A 21,950-nucleotide genomic window follows, 5' to 3' on the forward strand; every position below is an offset into this window, starting at 1 on the left:
AACTCCAGGCGTTTACATTTGTTGGATGACCTGAAAATAGTTATTTGGCGAAGCACACCAGTGGTTTGCCATCGAAATTAGCAACTGTATTAGTATTTCCTTGTTTTTAGCATACACACTAAAAACACATGTTTCTGTATAATGCCAAAAAGGGTTATTTTGCTTGGAACCATAGCGAAACCCTTTTCTGTGCTAAATGGAACCTTTTTTTCAAGGTTCTATAAAGAACTATGCTCATGCGGTTCTAAATTAAACTTGTATGGTGCTATAAAGAACCCTTTCATATGGTTCTATAACGAACTAAGTTAGACGTTTTTGTAATTTTATCAGTAATTGACCGTATTAATCAACAGTATGGATTACAGTAGCTGCACTGTAAAATGAATTTCAGCCATCAAATTGTGGGCTGCAGTTTCAACCTATTTGTTATCTTGGCCAAAGGCTGTACAACCAAGTACAGCTCAGGGGTGCCAATAATTTAGTACATACCATGTCTTTATTTTCTAAATTAATATTGTAAACTCAATAAATCCCCCAGTCCATCGGCCTCAGAATATTATTATTTTTTTTTTTAAATCTGTTAAATCTGTCAGTTTAAACTAGAGATATCTGTTTTTTTGCATTGGATGCGTCTCAATCCACAGCATCCGCCCATGTCGCACTTCCTCATTCGCCCATGTCGCACTTCCTCATCCGCCCATGTCGCACTTCCTCATCCGCCCATGTCGCACTTCCTCAACCGCCCATGTCGCACTTCCTCATCCGCCCATGTCGCACTTCCTCATCCGCCCATGTCGCACTTCCTCATCCGCCCATGTCGCACTTCCTCATCCGCCCATGTCGCACTACCTCATCCGCCCATGTCGCTCTTCCTCATCCGCCCATGTCGCACTTCCTCATCCGCCCATGTCGCACTTCCTCATCCGCCCATGTCGCACTTCCTCATCCGCCCATGTCGCACTTCCTCATCCGCCCATGTCGCACTTCCTCACCCGCGGTGACAGGTGGCAGAGCTAAAGCGGTGTTTGTCAGACCATGAGACATCCTGAAAACATCTGTAGCATCCAAATGGTTTGACCTACAACCTCTCATGAACACAATGGGGGTCTCCGTTTTGCTCTACGACCCGACTCGTCTGATGTGGGGACCGTTGATGTTCCAACTTCTGTTTGTAGCATCCGAACCATGTGGGCTACAAACTAATGTGACCCGTCAGTGGAAAGGGGAGATTCTCACAAACACGATGATGTTCCTCGTTTTGACAAATGTCAGGGACTGATCTGAAGGTAACCGGTACCTGATTTTAAAAAGAAATGGAATTATGAAGGTAGTTTTGTGCCTTCCCAAAAAAGGTGTTAAATATGTGTAAAATATATATATATATTTCCTGAGCTTTCTTATACCTCCTTGATATAGGACAGACACTTCAAAACCTTGTTTCTTATGATTCTTATGTTTTTTTTGTCATGTATGTGTATTCAAGGCATGTCTCTGGTCTATAATAGTAAAGGCCAAATTCAATGTTTTATATACAAATATATATATATATATATCTAATTTCAAAAACAAGGAAATGTCTTTTGAAAAAACTTTTGAATGGTAGTATATATATATATATATATATATATATATACTACCATTCAAAAGTTTTTTCAAAAGACATTTCCTTGTTTTTGAAAGAAAAGCTAATTTTTTGTCCATTAAAATAACATCAAATTGATCAGAAATACAGCGTAGACACTGTTAATGTTGTAAATGACTATTGTAGCTGGAAATGGCTGATTTTTTATGGAATATCTACATTGGTGTACAGAGGCCCATTATTAGCAACTCCTGTGTTCCAATGGCACGTTGTGTTAGCTAATCCAAGTTTATCATTTTAAAAGGCTAATTGATCATTAGAAAACGCTTTTGCAATTATGTGAGTGTTACGCCCCTGAAAAAGGGGAGAAATAATCACGAGAGTGATACGGTGTTGTTTCCTCAATGAAACTTTTAGTGCAATGAGGAAAGACCTCGATTTCCCCGGGAACTTGGGTGGAGACCAGAGCAATCGATCTTAGGCTCATAGATTAAGAGCATTTAGTAGATCACAGATTAATATTTTTACCCTTCCATTAGGCACCACAAAATAAAGTAATCAATATAACGTTTACACATTGCTCTCACAATTCGCACCCTTTGTACGCTTGACGGATTTGAACTTTAACACAATTATATGAATGTTATCAATCTCTATCAACCAATACTGAATGCATGATCTTTTTAACCTTACATGTTTTAAGATCCTCACATACTATGAACTTAATAATACTTTTTAATGTATAACAGGCTATGAGTATTTATTTTAACCTGTCACATAAGCACAGATGAAAACTGTTGTTCTGATAAAAGAAGCAATAACACTGGCCTTGTTTAGACTAGTTGAGTATCTGGAGCATCAGGTTCGATTACAGGTTCAAAATGACCAGAAACTAATACCTTCTTCTGAAACTACATTAGAGAGTCTAGTTTGAGAAACAGACGGCATCACAAGTCCTCAACTGGCAGCTTCATTAAATAGTACCCGCAAAACACCAGTCTCAACATCAACAGTGAAGATGCGACTCTGGGATTCTGGCCTTCTAGGCAGAGTTGCAAAGAAAAAGCCATATCTCAGACTGGCCAATAAAAATAAAATATTAAGATGGGAAAAAGAACACAGACACTGGACAGGAAGATTGGAAAAAAGTGTTAATGGACTGCCAAATCTAAGTTTGAGGTGTTCGGATCACAAAGAACAACATTCGTCAGACGCAGAAAAATGAAAAGATGCTGGAGGAGTGCTTGACGCCATCTGTTAAGCATGGTGGAGGCAATGTAATGGTCTGGGGGTGCTTTGGTGGTTGTAAAGTGGGAGATTTTTACATGGTAAAGGGATCTTGAAGAAGGAAGGCTATCACTCCATTTTGCAATGCCATGCCATACCCTGTGAACAGCGCTTAATTGGAGCCAATTTCCTCCTACAACAGGGCAGTGACCCAAATCACAGCTCCAAACTATGCAAGAACTATTTAGGGAAGAAGCAGTCAGCTAGTGTTCTGTCTATAATGGATCTCAGACCTATTGAGCTGTTGTGGGAGCAGCTTGACCGTATGGTACGTAAGAAGTGCCCATCAAGCCAATCCAATTTGTGGGAGGTGCTTCAGAAAGCAGGGGGTGAAGTCTCTTCAGATTACCTCAACAAATTGACAACTAGAATGCCAAAGGTCTGCAAGGCTGTAATTGCTGCAAATGGAGGATTCCTTGACGAAAGCAAAGTTTGAAGGACACAATTATCATTTCAATTAAAAAGCATTATCATTATTGACCTTGTCAATGTTTTGCAACTCATTTCATGTATGTTTTCATGGATAACATGGACATTTCTAAGTGACCCCAAACTCTTGAACGGTAGTGTATATAATGTTATTTTATGCCGAAAAGTTCCTAAAATTCAAAATCAAATAGCTAAATGATCCATAGTATGAATATCTTAAAACAATGTAATTGTATAATCCCCTGCCCACAGTTTTGACTTTAAAGAATAAACTTAAATTGGTAAAAATAAAATTGGTATTGTAATTATTTTTTTTTTTTTTTAAATTCTCCAACTTATTTTTGAAAAATGTGGAATTATTCAAGAAAAGTGCAAGGCAAAAATGTCATTGGCCGCAACAGTATGAATTCAATTGGTACAGCATTCTCATTAACGGGGATGCAACGAATATAGCCTCTTACAAGGCATGCCTCAAAACTTGTTAATGAGCCAAAAACAACAACACCATTTTGGTGCTCAGAAAATACGGTACGGTACTGTATTCTGTTGGGTGGAATTACAGTACCAATCGGAATAAAGCCATTCTTTCATTGCCGACAACATTTTCCCACAATGCACCATAATTTATAGTATGCGGCAGATAAACATTTCACAGTATTTTACTGTTGATAATAGTCCAATTACAGTTTTCTGTTAAAGTGTTGACATGCTCGCTCCTCCCCCATACAAACATACTGTATATAATTCCCCAAGCACCCCGCTGCTCACACACATACATAAATAAAAACACACATGCTCTCCGCACGCACGCACGGATGGACGCACGCACGCATATAACAGGAATATGACCTATGGATCATCCAGCACCAGATGTTTAGTGAAAGCACATTCTTTCAGCCTTTTCAGGGAGGGGTTAGAGAGCAGAATAGAAAAAGGGGGGAGGAGCTTAATCTACATTAAGTGATTACATACATGATTTTGTATTGTACATTATACAGGAGCAGAGATGCATGTACCAGACTTTACTAACATCAGTGGAGGCTTCTCGGAGGAGGAAGGGGAAGACCAACCTCTTCAGTGAATTTCATAAAAATAGAAATTGTGAAACTTTAAAAAGGTTATCATTTTTAGATAAAACTACACTAAATATAATCACATGTCACATGTCACCAAATAATTGATTAAAATAATTGATTAAAACACAATATTTTGCAAAGAAGGTCTACAGTAGCCTCAACAGCACTCTGTAGGATAGCATCATGGTGTAGCCGGAGGACAGCTAGCTTCCATCCTCCTCTAGGTACATTGACTTAAATAAAAAACTTAGTTCTCACCCCCTTCCATAGACTTACACAGTAATTATGACAACTTCCGGAGAACGTCCTCCAACCTATCAGAGGTCTTGCAGCATGAACTGACATGATGTCCACCCAATCAAAGGATCAGAGAATTAATCTAGTACTGAAAGTGTAAGCTACAGCTAGCTAGCACTGCAGTGCATAACATGTGGTGAGTAGTTGACTCAAAGAGAGAGAAAGAAAATAGTTTAACAGTTTTGAACAAATTCATTTCTTCCTAATAGAAGGAAAAGAAAGAGAGAAATAAAGAGAGAGATTGTAATTTTTTTTCAGTTTTACTTACTTAGCTAGCATATGCAGCTAGCTAGTTTAGCCTACTGAAACACCCTGCTTAAAAAGAGGGATGCTATGTTAGCTAGCTGGCTATGACTATCCAACACAACACTGGAACTCTTCCAGGTCAAGAGAAGCTTTTGGTTTTACTAATTTATTGGCACCGAGGCCCGCCGATGTAACTGCTTACTAACTGTACACCGTGATGTTACTGCACGATTGTAGCGGGTTTACTAACGTGTTAGTTCTATTAGCTATGTTGACTAGGAAGTTACTTTAGCTAATATGGGGACAATGAGGTAGGCTGTGTGTAGCAGTTTGGCTTGGAAAGTTTTTTTTGCCTGATCACATACAGCTGATGTGTTGTTCATTGAAGTCCACAAACGAAGGGAAGAGGTGAGAGGAGGAGAGTGCATAACGTAGATGTGAGAAGGAATAACGTGGCTGCTATGAAACTGTGATCTGCGTTTACACGTGATCAGGAGTGTAATCATTCCGCCGATACTGTTGAAAACATTTCTTAAACAGCAGCAAACGGAACAAAACAGATAAAAAAATGCCTGAATTTGTCCAATAGAAACTCTTGTTTGCAACTGTTGGACTAATGATTACACCCTAGATAAGCTAGATGCAGGCAAGAGTGTGCAAGGTGGTATTGAATGTCCCTGTCTGTCCATGTGTCACTGTCTGTCACATCAAATCTGTCTCTCGACCTGTGTGGACCTATATTGTAAACTTTCATTCATAGGCTAGGTTGTAGCAACCTCATGATGGGTATAGGGACAATTTGAGTATTATGTAGTAGCCTAAACCTATCACTGTTACATTGAGCTGGGTGAATGGAATATGAATGACAGTCATCCAATATGCTCTAATAGAAATAAGGTCATGTTCATGAAAAGAAATCGTCCTCCCTCATCTGAAACGGCACTGACCGCAACTGACTGACATAACTGACCTGACCCACCAGCACAGTTAATTATCTGTCACCATGACCCATCCCAACATCTGATCTAGGATCAGGATAACCGTACATAGTACATCCATTTAGAGTCATCAAAATGCAACATTGTTATAAATTTAAAACAGGGCTGTCATCGATGGAATGTCAAAGTCCATGAGGAGAATAGGCAACGGCCTCCTATTCCAGCTAGTCTCTAGCCAATGCCTAGGCCCTATATAAACAATAGTGTCTCCTATATAGACCTTGACAGCTAGTGGGATTCTGAGTGTGTTTTCTACTAAGCTAACACATGGAATTGTTTTAGGATTGTCATGGATCATTTAGCTATTTCATTTTGAATTTTAGGACCGAAAATTATAAATATTTGATGAAATATTAAATTTGGCCCACTATAGCCCACAGAAACGCATTGAATAGCGCATTCATAAACGGCAAAAAAAAAACTGTAAAAAAAGAATCATAGGGAATAAGGTTTTGAAGTGTCTGTTCTATATCTAGGAGATATAAGAAAGCTCAGGAAACATTTTTTGGACACATATTTAACCCCTTATTTTTGTTGGCATTGAACTACCATTATACTTCCATTCAGAGGAGACCTGTGGGGTTTGTGAGGGTCGTAGAGACAAACGGAGAACACCATCATGTTCGTGAGAGTGGAAGCGATAGGAACTGCAAGAAGGTCCCTTAGAAATCTGGATTCCCAATGAAAACCTATTGAAAAGGGAGTGACCTAAAAAATAACAAAAATCTGAATGGTTTGTCCTCGAGGTTTCGCCTGCTAAATAAGTTATGTTATACTCACAGACATGATTCAAACAGTTTTAGAAACCTCAGAGTGTTTTCTGTCACCAAGAAGTTTTAACTTGGGTCTGAATCGTCCCATAAGAGAAAAGCTGTGAAATGGAGAGTTAAAAATAAAGAGAAGGGACAGACAGAAAAGTGGTCTAATATTCTGGAAAAATGTTTGTGTGATGATTGTGAGGCGCTAAACTACTATAATATTAACTCCAGCAGAAGTAAGCATTTCTTCCAGTAAAATGATGCACCAAATGTACATTATGACTCGGGACCAGGAGCGGAGAAACATCATTTATTTCTTTCAGCGCCTTGAGAGAATGAATGTGTGGGCATCATAAAAGCTGATTGTATTTCAACTACAGTACCAGTCAAAACTTTGGACACACCAACTCATTCAAGGGTTTAACTGAATTTTTACTGTTTTCTACATTGTAGAATAATAGTGAATACATCAAAACTATGAAATAACACATATGGAATCATGTAGTAACTAAAAAAGCCTTAAACAAATCTAAATAGATTTTAGATTTTAGATTCTTCAAAGTAGCCACCCTTTGCCGTGATGACAGCTTTGCTTCATGAGGAATGTTTTTCCAAAAGTCTTGAAGGAGTTCCCACATATGCTGAGTGAGCACTTGTTGGCTGCTTTTCCTTCACTCTGCGGTCCAACTCATCCCAAACCATCTCAATTGGGTTGAGATTGGGTGATTGTGGAGGCCAGGTCATCTGATGCAGCACTCCATCGTTCCCCTTCTTGGTCAAATAGCCCTTACACAGCCTGGAGATGTGTTGGGTCATTGTCCTGTTGAAAAACAAATGATAGTCCCACTAAGCTCAACCAGATGGGATGACGCATCACTGCAGAATGCTGTGGTAGCCATGCTGGTTAAGTGTGCCTTGTATTCTAAATTAATCACAGGCATTGTCACAAGTAAAGCACCCCCATACCAGCACACCTCCTCCATGCTTCACGGTGGGAACCACACACTCAGAGATCATCCGTTCACCTACTCTGCGTCTCACAAAGATACAGTGGTTGGAACCAAAAATCTCAAATTTGGACTCATCAGACCAAAGAACAGATTTCCACTGTTCTAATGTCCATTGCTTGTGTTTCTTGGCCCAAGCAAGTCTCTTCTTATAATTGGTGTCCTTTATTAGTGGTTTCTTTGCAGCAATCCTACCATGAAGGCCTGATTCACATAGTCTTCTTTCTTGATCCCAGTACTGAAAATAATGTGTGTGTGAATGTGGTCAAGAGTTTAGAACAATGACCGTCTGTTCCTTGGTACAAATGAATGAACTATATCTCCAGACTGACTAGAATGCTTATCTACACTGACTGACCTTGGCTCTAGGCGAGGAGGGAAGGCTTGAGAGCTATAGAGCCTTTCTACCAGTGTCAAGAAGAGACAGAACATTTAGAAAACGCTGACGTCATTTTCAGTTTATAACCTGTGGTAAAATGTGTGTGTACTCAGTACTCTCTTGAATAAAGGCCGTTACTTGACTTTAAGACCGGGGTTCTGTCCATTCCTATAAAATAAGGGTCTTACAAATTCTTATGAATTGACAGTGTTTAATTTTAATTGGGAATTAAAACAGAGGAATTTCAACAGTCGTTTTCACAGCTTTTAATTCCCTTAAAAAAAGGTACAAATTGAAATTTTGTAAATAATTTTTTTTGTTTGTTTTGTTATTGCATTTTTAAACATCTTTGCTGTGTGAAAGAAACAGAGATGAAGGTGCAAACTTTATCGATGTCAACTAGATTGGAGCATTAATTCCAGCAATGTTTGACAAAAAAAAGAAACGTCCATTTTTCAGGACCCTGTCTTTCAAAGATAATTAGTAAAAATCCAAATAACTTCACAGATCTTCATTGTAAAGGGTTTAAACACTGTTTCCCATGCTTGTTCAATGAACCATGGGAAACAGTGTTTAAACAATGAATGAACATGCACCAGTAGAACAGTGGTTAAGACACTAACAGCGCACAGACGGTAGGCAATTAAGGTCACAGTTATGAAAACTTAGGACACTAAAGAGGCCTTTCTACTGACTCTGAAAAACACCAAACGAAAGATGCCCAGGGTCCCTGCTCATCTGCGTGAACGTGCCTTGGGCATGCTGCAAGGAGGCATGAGGACTGCAGATGTGGCCAGGGCAATACATTGCAATGCCCATACTGAGACGCCTAAGACAGTGCTACAGGGAGACCGGGTGGACAGCTGATCATCCTCGCATGGCATGGCAACAACAACTGCCCGAGTTACACCAGGAACGCACAATGCCTCCATCAGTGCTCAGACTGTCCGCAATAGACTGAGAGAGGCTGGACTGAGGGCTCGTAGGCCTGTCACCAGACATCACAGGCAACAAGGTCAACTATGGGCACAAACCCACTGTCGCTGGACCAGACAGTCGCGGTTTTGTCTCACCAAGGGTGATGGTCAGATTCGTATTTATCGTCGAAGGAATGAGCGTTACACAGAGGCCTGTACTCTGGAGTGGGATCGATTTGGAGGTGGAGGGTCCGTCATGGTCTGGGTTGGTGTGTCACAGCATCATCGGACATAGCTTGTTGTTATTGCAGGCAATCTCAACACTGTGCGTTACAGGGAAGACATCATACTCCCTCATGTGGTACCCTTCCTGCAGGCTCATCCATGACCCTCCAGCATGACAATGCCACCAGCCATACTGCTCATTCTGTGCATGATTTCCTGCAAGACAGGAATGTCAGTGTTCTGCCATGGCCAGCGAAGAGCCTGGATCTCAATCCCATTGAGCACGTCTGGGACCTGTTGGATCGGAGGGTGAGGGCTAGGGCCATTCCCCCCAGAAATGTTGGGGAACTTTCAGGTGCCTTGGTGGAGGAGTTGGGTAACATCTCACAGCAAGAACTAGCAAATCTGGTGCAGTACACGACTGGCCTATCTGGGTGATGTTTTTTCTCGCCTGAATGATCTGAATCTAGGATTATAGGGACTCTCTGCAACTATATTCAATGTGCGGGACCAAATTAAGTCTATGATTAAGAAGTTGGAGCTCTGTTCTGTCTGCATTAACAAGGACAACACACAGGTCTATCCATCATTGTATGACTTTTTCTGTGCAAATGATCTCAAGCTTACGGACAATGTCAAATGTGATATAGCGAAGCACCTCAGCGAGCTGGGTGCGCAATTACGCAGGTACTTTCCCGAAACGGTCGACACAAACAACTGGATTCGTTATCTCTTTCATGCCCTCCTTACTGTTTTCTGAACCAGAGAGCCTCATCGAAATTGCAACAAGCGTTTCTGTGAAACTTTAATCAGAAGCCACTGCCAGATTTCTGGATAGAGCTGCGCTCAGAGTTTCTTGCCTTGGCAAATCGCGCTGTTAAGACACTGATGCCCTTTGCAACCACGCACCTATGTGAGAGTGGATTCTCGGCCCTCACTAGCATGAAAACTGGAAAATGATTTAAGACTGAGTCTCTCTCCAATACCACCCAACCTTGCAGAGTTATGTGCATCCTTTCAAGCACACCCTTCTCATTAACCTGTGGTGAGTTTTTCACAATTTTTCATGAACAAATAAGGTTTTATATGTAAGATGGTTAAATAAAGAGCAAAATTATTGATTATTATTATATATTATTATTTGTGCCTTGGTCCTATAAGAGCTCTTTGTCACTTCCCACAAACCAGGTTGTGACAAAAACTCACTCATTCTTATGTTTAATAAATGTATTGTATAGTGTGTGTGTGTGGCAGGCTTACAATGATGGCAAAAAACAACATTTGAGAGTACGCTGACCCTGGTGCTAGAGGGGGTACGCAGCTGGAGGTTGAATGTTTGAAGGGAACCACTGGTGTAGATTAGTAGTTTATTTCTCAGGGGACCTCTTTAATAGATTGTAACGGTCTGTGGTGGAAGAAGGTGAGGACCAAAGCACAGCGTGGTTTGTGTTCATGATGTTAATATTTAATGAATCAAACTGAACACTGAAATACAAAACAACAACGTGAACGAACGAAACGAAACAGTTCTGTCTGTTCAAACATTTAACAGAAAATAATGACCCACAAATCAAGGGTGAAAACAGGCTGCCTAAGTATGGTTCTCAATCAGGGACAACAATTGACAGCTGCCTCTGATTGAGAACCATACCAGGCCAAACACAGAAATAACAACTCATAGAAAAACAAACGTAGACAACCCACCCAACTCACACCCTGACCATACTAAAACAAAGACATAACAAAAGAACTAAGGTCAGAGCGTGACAGAGATAGTGATGTTAGCCGGTGTACCAGTCCCTCAACACATCATTAGGAGATAGTGATGTTAGCCGGTGTACCAGTCCCTCAACACATCATTAGGAGATAGTGATTTTAGCCGGTGTACCAGTCTTAACACATCATTAGGAGATAGTGATGTTAGCCGGTGTACCAGTCCCTCAACACATCATTAGGAGATAGTGATGTTGGCTGGTGTACCAGTCCCTCAACACATCATTAGGAGATAGTGATTTTAGCCGGTGTACCAGTCTTAACACATCATTAGGAGATAGTGATGTTAGCCGGTGTACCAGTCCCTCAACACATCATTAGGAGATAGTGATGTTGGCCGGTGTACCAGTCCCTCAACACAACATTAGGAGATAGTGATGTTGGCCGGTGTACCAGTCTTAACATAACATTAGGAGATAGTGATGTTAGCCGGTGTACCAGTCCCTCAACACATCATTAGGAGATAGTGATGTTAGCCGGTGTACCAGTCTTAACACAACATTAGGAGATAGTGATGTTAGCCGGTGTACCAGTCTTAACACATCATTAGGAGATAGTGATGTTGGCCGGTGTACCAGTCTTAACATAACATTAGGAGATAGTGATGTTAGCCGGTGTACCAGTCCCTCAACACATCATTAGGAGATAGTGATGTTAGCCGGTGTACCAGTCTTAACATAACATTAGGAGATAGTGATGTTAGCCGGTGTACCAGTCCCTCAACACATCATTAGGAGATAGTGATGTTGGCCGGTGTACCAGTCTTAAAACAACATTAGGAGATAGTGATGTTAGCCGGTGTACCAGTCTTAACACATCATTAGGAGATAGTGATGTTGGCCGGTGTACCAGTCTTAACATAACATTAGGATACACCACTGTCTACTGAACACAACCAAAAGATGGGACTCATAGCCTGGGAAACACACCCACACATATACAAATAGTAAGCATATACGACCATGATCACACACACACCAATAGAAACCATGCGATCACACATGCAAGCACGCCCACAAACACACACACGCCAACAGCAACCATTTACGATCACACACACACAGTCTTCCTTCCCCCTTCTATCTCTATCTTACCCTCTTTTTTTATTGGATTGATGCATGCGTAACCTTTCCTCTTTTCATTCTTTCATCTTCCTTTCATCGTTCCACGTTTAGTGATGGATAGATCAGGGATAGAGGACAAAGGAGACAGACAGGAACCAGAAATAGGCGACTGAGACTGAAGAGCCGGGTCTTTTAAAACACACCAAAGACGCATCATCAAAGATACATCTTCATCATCAGCGGCTGCAGGGCCATTGATAATCAAGCGGCTATTGAACCTTTTATTCTATTAATATAATCACACACACACCTCCCTCCCCACCTGTTCCTTTGTCAAAAAATACCCTGCTGAAGAGGTTCTTTGTAGAGTTCACAAAGAACAGATACTGGAGAGGAGATCAGCCTAGATTGGAACAGGACGGATCAGGAGAGCTTTATGTACTTCATGTCGTTTTCTATTCAGTGTCCAGACCTGTCATGTCTCCTTGACATACAGACGGTATCAGAGGCTTCATCTACAGTATGTCGTATGAAGAAAGCTGTCACAATACTTTGGTTTTCGGCTGTTTTGTCTAATGGAGCTGCATGTTTCCTAGATTTTGATTCTCATGAGAGATGTCTCCCTACACTGTCTGAGACATGGACCTGTTAGCTGTCTCTCTACACTGTCTGAGACATAGACCTGTTAACTGTCTCCCTACACTGTCTGAGACATAGGCCTGTTAACTGTCTCCCTACACTGTCTGAGACATAGGCCTGTTAGATGTCTCCTTACACTGTCTGAGACATGGACCTGTTAGCTGTCTCCCTACACTGTCTGAGACAGACCTGTTAACTGTCTCCCTACACTGTCTGAGACATAGACCTGTTAACTGTCTCCCTACACTGTCTGAGACAGACCTGTTAACTGTCTCCCTACACTGTCTGAGACATAAGCCTGTTAACTGTCTCCTTACACTGTCTGAGACATAAGCCTGTTAACTGTCTCCTTACACTGTCTGAGACATAGACCTGTTAACTGTCTCCCTACACTGTCTGAGACATAGACCTGTTAACTCTCTCTACACTGTCTGAGACATAGACCTGTTAACTGTCTCTCTACACTGTCTGAGACATAGACCTGTTAACTGTCTCCCTACACTGTCTGAGACATAGACCTGTTAACTGTCTCTCTACACTGTCTGAGACATAGACCTGTTAACTGTCTCTCTACACTGTCTGAGACATAGACCTGTTAACTGTCTCCCTACACTGTCTGAGACATAGACCTGTTAACTGTCTCTCTACACTGTCTGAGACATAGACCTGTTAACTGTCTCTCTACACTGTCTGAGACATAAACCTGTTAACTGTCTCCCTACACTGTCTGAGACGTAGACCTGTTAACTGTCTCTCTACACTGTCTGAGACATAGACCTGTTAACTGTCTCCCTACACTGTCTGAGACATAGACCTGTTAACTGTCTCCCTACACTGTCTGAGACATAAGCCTGTTAACTGTCTCCCTACACTGTCTGAGACATAGACCTGTTAACTGTCTCCTTACAATGTCTGAGACATAAGCCTGTTAACTGTCTCCTTACACTGTCTGAGACATAGACCTGTTAACTGTCTCCCTACACTGTCTGAGACATAGACCTGTTAACTGTCTCTCTACACTGTCTGAGACATAGACCTGTTAACTGTCTCTCTACACTGTCTGAGAGATAGACCTGTTAACTGTCTCCCTACACTGTCTGAGACATAGACCTGTTAACTGTCGCTCTACACTGTCTGAGACATAGACCTGTTAACTGTCTCTCTACACTGTCTGAGACATAGACCTGTTAACTGTCTCCCTACACTGTCTGAGACATAGACCTGTTAACTGTCTCTCTACACTGTCTGAGACATAGACCTGTTAACTGTCTCCCTACACTGTCTGAGACATAGACCTGTTAACTGTCTCCCTACACTGTCTGAGACATAAGCCTGTTAACTGTCTCCCTACACTGTCTGAGACATAGACCTGTTAACTGTCTCCCTACACTGTCTGAGACATAGACCTGTTAACTATCTCCCTACACTGTCTGAGACAGACACGGCTGTCAGTTAGACGCTGTTTAAGAAGCTACGAGGGTTATCTATACTCTAATTAGATACAGAACAAGATACTCACAGGCTAACAGCTATCTGTGTGCGTGAGAGAGAGAGAGAGAGGGAGATAGAGAGGGAGAGAGAGAGAGAGAGCGAGAAGGAAGGAGATAGAGAGAAGGAGAGAGAGAGAGGGAAGGAGAGAGAGTGGAGTAGAGGAAGAGAAAGAGAGAGGGGGATAGGGAGAGATAGAAAGGGAGAGGGAGAAGAGAGTGAAGGAGAACGAGAGGAAGGGAAAAGAGTGGGACAGAGAGAGAGAGAGAGGGGTGGAGATAGGGAGATTGTAAAATATGAGAGTGATAGGTGTGGTAGGGAGTCTCTGCTCCCTAAAGGGTCTAATTGAATGTTTAAATCCCCCTAAGTTTGATGTCCATGCCCCCATGGAAATAAAATTAGCATAATAAAACAATCCCCATAAAAATCTGTTGCATTGGATGCGTCTCAATCCGCCTGTGTCGCACTTCCGCATCTGCAGTGAAAGTTGACAGATCTGGAGCTGTGTTTGTCAGACCATGAGACATCCCGATAATCGGCCTTTTCACAAACTCGTCTGTAGCGTCCGAACGGTTTGGCCTAAAATAATATTATGACCCCTCTATGGAAAGATGAGACTCTCACAAACACGATGGTGTTCTCCGACCTTCACAAGTGTCAAGAGTTCTGTCCAAACCGTTTGGGCTACCCACCAAAAGTCTAGAAATTTTCCCAGAATTCCCAGATTTCCAGGACTCGTACAACCAGGATTTATGGAAATCCTAGGAAATGTACTAGAATTTTGCAACCCTACCTGCAAGTCACATTATGCTAGCCTGCAAGTCACATTATGCTAGCCTGCAAGTCGCATTATGCTAGCCTGCAAGTCACATTATGCTAGCCTGCAAGTCACATTATGCTAGCCTGCAAGTCACATTATGCTAGCCTGCAAGTCGCATTATGCTAGCCTGCAAGTCGCATTATGCTAGCCTGCAAGTCACATTATGCTAGCCTGCAAGTCACATTATGCTAGCCTGCAAGTCACATTATGCTAGCCTGCAAGTCACATTATGCTAGCCTGCAAGTCACATTATGCTAGCCTGCAAGTCACATTATGCTAGCCTGCAAGTCACATTATGCTAGCCTGCAAGTCACATTATGCTAGCCTGCAAGTCACATTATGCTAGCCTGCAAGTCACATTATGCTAGCCTGCAAGTCACATTATGCTAGCCAGCAAGTCACATTACGCTAGCCTGCAAGTCACATTATGCTAGCCTGCAAGTCACATTATGCTAGCCTGCAAGTCACATTATGCTAGCCTGCAAGTCACATTATGCTAGCCTGCAAGTCACATTATGCTAGCCTGCAAGTCACATTATGCTAGCCTGCAAGTCACATTATGCTAGCCAGCAAGTCACATTACGCTAGCCTGCAAGTCACATTATGCTAGCCTGCAAGTCACATTATGCTAGCCTGTAAGTCACATTATGCTAGCCCGCAAGTCACATTATGCTAGCCTGCAAGTGATGTGTAATTATTATTGAAATCCAGACAGAGTTAGTATATAAAAAAATATATTAAAAATATCTAAATCAAATGTTATTTGTCACAATACACATGGTTAGCAGATGTTAATGCGAGTGTAGCGAAATGTTTGTACGTCTAGTTCCGACAATGCAGTAATAACCAACGAGTAATCTAACCTAACAATTTCACAACTACCTTATACACACAAGTGTAAAGGGATGAGGAATATGTACATAAAAATATATGAAAGAGTGATGGTACAGAACGGCATAGGCAAGATGCAGTAGCTGGTATCTAGTACAGTATATACATATGAGATGAGTAATGTCGGGTATGTAAACATTATATTAAATGGCAACAGATAACATGTGTATTCACTCACAACCTGTATTCACTCACAACCTGTATTCACTCACAACCTGTATTCACTCACAACCTGTATTCACTCACAACCTGTATTCACTCACAACCTGTATTCACTCACAACCTGTATTCACTCACAACCTGTATTCACTCACAACCTGTATTCACTCACAACCTGTATTCACTCACAACCTGTATTCACTCACAACCTGTATTCACTCACAACCTGTATTCACTCACAACCTGTATTCACTCACAACCTGCATTCACTCACAACCTGTATTCACTCACAACCTGTATTCACTCACAACCTGTATTCACTCACAACCTGTATTCACTCACAACCTGTATTCACTCACAACCTGTATTCACTCACAACCTGTATTCACTCACAACCTGTATTCACTCACAACCTGCATTCACTCACAACCTGTATTCACTCACAACCTGTATTCACTCACAACCTGTATTCACTCACAACCTGTATTCACTCACAACCTGTATTCACTCACAACCTGTATTCACTCACAACCTGTATTCACTCACAACCTGTATTCACTCACAACCTGTATTCACTCACAACCTGCATTCACTCACAACCTGTATTCACTCACAACCTGTATTCACTCACAACCTGTATTCACTCACAACCTGTATTCACTCACAACCTGTATTCACTCACAACCTGCATTCACTCACAACCTGTATTCACTCACAACCTGTATTCACTCACAACCTGTATTCACTCACAACCTGTATTCACTCACAACCTGTATTCACTCACAACCTGTATTCACTCACAACCTGCATTCACTCACAACCTGTATTCACTCACAACCTGTATTCACTCACATCCTGTATTCACTCACAACCTGCATTCACTCACAACCTGTATTCACTCACAACCTGTATTCACTCACAACCTGTATTCACTCACAACCTGCATTCACTCACAACCTGTATTCACTCACAACCTGTATTCACTCACAACCTGTATTCACTCACAACCTGCATTCACTCACAACCTGTATTCACTCACAACCTGTATTCACTCACAACCTGTATTCACTCACAACCTGCATTCACTCACAACCTGTATTCACTCACAACCTGCATTCACTCACAACCTGTATTCACTCACAACCTGTATTCACTCGCAACCTGTATTCACTCGCAACCTGTATTCACTCGCAACCTGTATTCACTCACAACCTGTATTCACTCACAACCTGTATTCACTCACAACCTGTATTCACTCACAACCTGTATTCACTCACAACCTGTATTCACTCACAACCTGTATTCACTCACAACCTGTATTCACTCACAACCTGCATTCACTCACAACCTGCATTCACTCACAACCTGCATTCACTCACAACCTGTATTCACTCACAACCTGCATTCACTCACAACCTGTATTCACTCACAACCTGTATTCACTCACAACCTGTATTCACTCACAACCTGTATTCACTCACAACCTGTATTCACTCACAACCTGCATTCACTCACAACCTGCATTCACTCACAACCTGTATTCACTCACAACCTGTATTCACTCACAACCTGTATTCACTCACAACCTGCATTCACTCACAACCTGCATTCACTCACAACCTGTATTCACTCACAACCTGTATTCACTCACAACCTGCATTCACTCACAACCTGCATTCACTCACAACCTGTATTCACTCACAACCTGCATTCACTCACAACCTGCATTCACTCACAACCTGCATTCACTCACAACCTGTATTCACTCACAACCTGCATTCACTCACAACCTGCATTCACTCACAACCTGCATTCACTCACAACCTGTATTCACTCACAACCTGTATTCACTCACAACCTGCATTCACTCACAACCTGTATTCACTCACAACCTGCATTCACTCACAACCTGTATTCACTCACAGCCTGTATTCACTCACAACCTGCATTTACTCACAACCTGTATTCACTCACAACCTGTATTCACTCACAACCTGCATTCACTCACAACCTGTATTCACTCACAACCTGCATTTACTCACAGTCTGTATTCACTCACAACCTGCATTTACTCACAACCTGTATTCACTCACAGCCTGTATTCACTCACAACCTGCATTCACTCACAACCTGTATTCACTCACAACCTGCATTCACTCACAACCTGTATTCACTCACAACCTGTATTCACGCACAACCTGTATTCACTCACAACCTGCATTCATAATGACTGCCAGGGTTCAGAACAGTGTGAGGAGACAACCTGAACCATTTAAACTGGAACAACCATTTCAGTAACGAGGGCATGTATGTATGTTATTTATCTCTCTATAGATCACTCAATGTACATGCAAAAACACAGATAACAATTCCAAAACATCAACCTGCAGTAGCGAATGCTGGGGGAAAAAAGGTGAATTTGTTATCATCACTTTTTTATTTAAATGTAGTTGTGACTTCTCATTTCGTTTTGAATCAGTACCACAGAGACATTTGAAGTAATAATGACTTTTCATTGACTTTGATCTCAACTTACTAAAAGTATTTGAGTTACAAAAAAATCCCTGGGGTTTACGGTGTCGGCTACAGCTTCATATAGACACCAGACAACAGCTCCGTCAGTCTGTTTGATGGCTTTCTATGTACATTCCCATCCGAGCAGAGTGCTGATTAACAGACAGCCGCTAAAACCCCTGACAGGATTATTAATGTAGGGAGCAGAGGTATACGCTTCACTCCTCCCACAGACACGCGCGCTGTGTTGTATCTCAAAGCCCTGTTCAATCTGAGCATCAGGCTAGCCATGGGCACGTGTGTCAGTGAGAGAGCGTGTGTGTACAGTGTGTGTGTGTGTGTACAGTGTGTGCGCGTGAGTGTACAGTGTGTTGGTGGGAGCCGCTGTCGGTACTATAAATACAGGGTGTTGATAACAGGTGTTAACGCCTCACATCTCTTGGGTGAGGAGGGGGGGGGAGATAGAAAGGAAGAGGAGGGGAACGTGGGAAAGTGAGGGATAAATTAGGGACAAGGGGAGGGACAAGGTGAAAATAAAGGAGAGATGGTGAGGAAAGGGTGAGGTTCAGTCGAAACTGTAGCAGTCAGGCTACTTCAACGATTACAGAACCTGAAGTAATCTGATGATCGATCATCTTTCTACACTCGAACCATCGTGCTCAAGCGCATCTATCAGAACTCGTTACTGTGAAACACTGGACACATCATCATGGTAGAATGTGTCTGTATTGATCTGTGTAGGGATGACTGAGTAAGTGAGGTATAGATCATTCTCAGCATTTCTCTGCTCTGTCGAAATCTCAGAGTAATTTTCTGCTTGTGTTTCCAAGCAGAACAACTCTTTCCCAGCTGTGATCTGATACTGGTCGATGGAGAGGAGGGAGAAGACATATTTCTTGTTCTGATCTCTGCCCTGTGCTGTTTGTTTAGAAAGAACTCCCACATTTAACTACAGACTGGTGTTAAACTGCAAGTCTGTAGAGGTGATGTGGTGTTGCATTGCTGTCTGAAGTGGTTTGAGTTGGTACCCTATACAACAGGGGTCATCAAATCTTACCCTATGACGTCCGGATGACTGCTGCTTTTCTGTTCTACCTGGTAATTAACGGCAACCACCTGGTGTTCCGGGTCTAAATCAGTCCTTGATTAGAGTGGAAGAATTTACAAAAGCAGTGGAACAGGCTTCGAGGTCCAGATTAGAATTTGAGGGCTCCCCCTCTCCGTCATTCGACGTCGACCGGTTTACTAAACTACCCGTCCTGGCAACCATCGTTACGCGCACCTGCTCCTCATGATGAGGCACACCTGGACTCCATTTCCTCTCTCATTACCTCCCCTATATCTGGCACTCACTTAGGTATATTCCCCAGGCAGTATTGATGTTGTTTCATGTCCGTACGCTACTCTTGTTTCTTGTATTGGTCCATGTTTATTGTTTTATTAAACTCACCACTTGCTTCCTGACTCCCAGGGTCTACATTACAGAATACTGCCTCAACAAATGGAAGCAACAGGCATACCTACTTCCTCAACACCACAACCAGCTGGTACAACTGGGGAAGGCTTTGGAAGAGGTTCTTCACAGTCTCGAACATACCCGAGAGGCGTTGCCTTCAACTAGCGTAGGATACTCTGCCACCAACCGACCCAGCGAGCCAGCACACCAATCCATTCAGCAGTCCGCCCAGGTCAGCGATGCCCGTTTGTCCCTCCCAGATAAATATGACGGAACCACTTCTAAATGTTGTGGCTTCCTACTCTAGAGTTCCCTCTATTTTGCGCACCAGATGGGAGCCCCCACTACTGAGAGGTCCAAGGTTGCCACGGTTATTTCTCTGCTGACTGGGTGGGCGTTGGTGTGGGCTACAGCCGTCTGGGAGAGAGGAGGAGCTGGATTCGTATGAGGGGTTCATGGCTCTGTTCAGAGGTGTCTTCGATCATCCACCGGAGGGCAAAGAGGGGGGTGAGCACCTATTCCAACTACGGCAGGATGACCAGATCGCTGCCAAGGACTCGCTCACCTTCCGGACTGTAACAGCATCTAGCGGATGGATTGAGCTGACACGCCGTACGCTATTCAGAAGAGGAAGTCCAGACAAAACTGGCATGTCGAGACGACAACCTCTCTATGGACGCACTCATCATGATAACCTACTTCGGGAGAGTCGGTACAATCATCGCTTCTCTCCCTCCCTCAGTGACCACTCTGTATCAGAGCCTGAACCCATGGAGGTAGGGGTCACAAGGTTCCCCGCGGCTGAACAACTCCCAGCATTTACGTTACAGCTATACAGATGTAGTATCTGAAAATCAATCCTGTTATTATTATGTGGATTATAATTCATCAACATTTCTGTAGGTGTTGATACATTTTTCGTAATTTTTCTTCTGAAATGTCCAAATGAAATTTACAAACTCTAGAAGGCTTTTTAAAACTAAAATACATTACAAGTTTACAATTCCTGCTATGCAGAAATATTCTCAGGAATAAAAGAGTGATCAAATTAAGATCCTACATCTGTAGGCAATTTGTCTCACCTTATAGAGATGGGTTTTAGTGGGGTACTACAGTGTGTGGCAGGCTACGGTTACTTGTTTCAGTGGTGTAAAGTACTTAAGTAAAAATTATTTAAAGTACTGCTTAAGTAGTTTTTTGTGGTATCTGTACTTTTCTTTACTATGTCTATTTTTGACAACTTTTACTTCACTACATTCCTAAAGAGAATAATATACTTTTTACTCCATACACTTTCCAGCACACCCTTTTACTTTTGATACTTAAGTACACTTAAAACCAAATACTTTACCTCAAATATCATTTTACTGGGTGAGTTTTACATTAGTCATTTTCTATTAAGGTATCTTTACTCAAGTATGACAGTTGGGTACTTTATCCACCACGGGGCAGTTTGAGAATGGGTACAGCATTATGTTACCTTGTGAGGTATGACAACGGCAGATCCTCCGCTGATGCCAATGATGGGTAGAGCTGTCTGAGTCGACAGGAAGTCCAGGATCTGAGCCACTTCTGCCACCTTGGAGACAACACATGGTTTTATTAGGTCCCGTCAGAGACAGACACACAGCACTTAACAGATACAGGATGTTACCACCTCCTCCGCCGTCTCATATCTATCCTGTTTTTTTATCCCCAAAGAAGAGAGGTCAGTATCTGAGCTAACCTTCCACCTTGGTTGCCATGATTGATTGATTGATTGACAGACCTGAGGTCCAGCTCCTGATCCCACATCGTCCTCGAACACGACTCCATGCAGTTTCTCTGTGGCCATGGTTTGACAGAGACGCGTCAGCAGGGCGCGAGGGTTGGTGTCATTAACCAGAACAGTGACCGGGTTCACCTCTGGGAAGAAGAACAAGAAGAAGAACTCCAAAGTGGATAT

General features: G+C 42.2%; 1 protein-coding gene across 1 annotated transcript in view; it reads right to left on the reverse strand.

The window, feature by feature from the left end:
* The window catches only part of LOC139367934 (glutamate receptor ionotropic, NMDA 2C-like), a 61,721-nt gene that overhangs the window by 39,518 nt on the left and 253 nt on the right, over nt 1-21,950 (reverse strand). The window contains exons 2-3 of the mRNA XM_071106330.1: nt 21,774-21,910; nt 21,486-21,584 (exon numbers count right to left, since the gene is read on the reverse strand). Of these exons, the coding sequence (XP_070962431.1) occupies nt 21,486-21,584; nt 21,774-21,910 (236 nt within the window). The remainder of the gene's footprint in view (nt 1-21,485; nt 21,585-21,773; nt 21,911-21,950) is intronic.

This window comes from Oncorhynchus clarkii, chromosome 16 (genome assembly GCF_045791955.1).
Source record: "Oncorhynchus clarkii lewisi isolate Uvic-CL-2024 chromosome 16, UVic_Ocla_1.0, whole genome shotgun sequence".
NCBI classification, from domain to species: domain Eukaryota; kingdom Metazoa; phylum Chordata; class Actinopteri; order Salmoniformes; family Salmonidae; genus Oncorhynchus; species Oncorhynchus clarkii.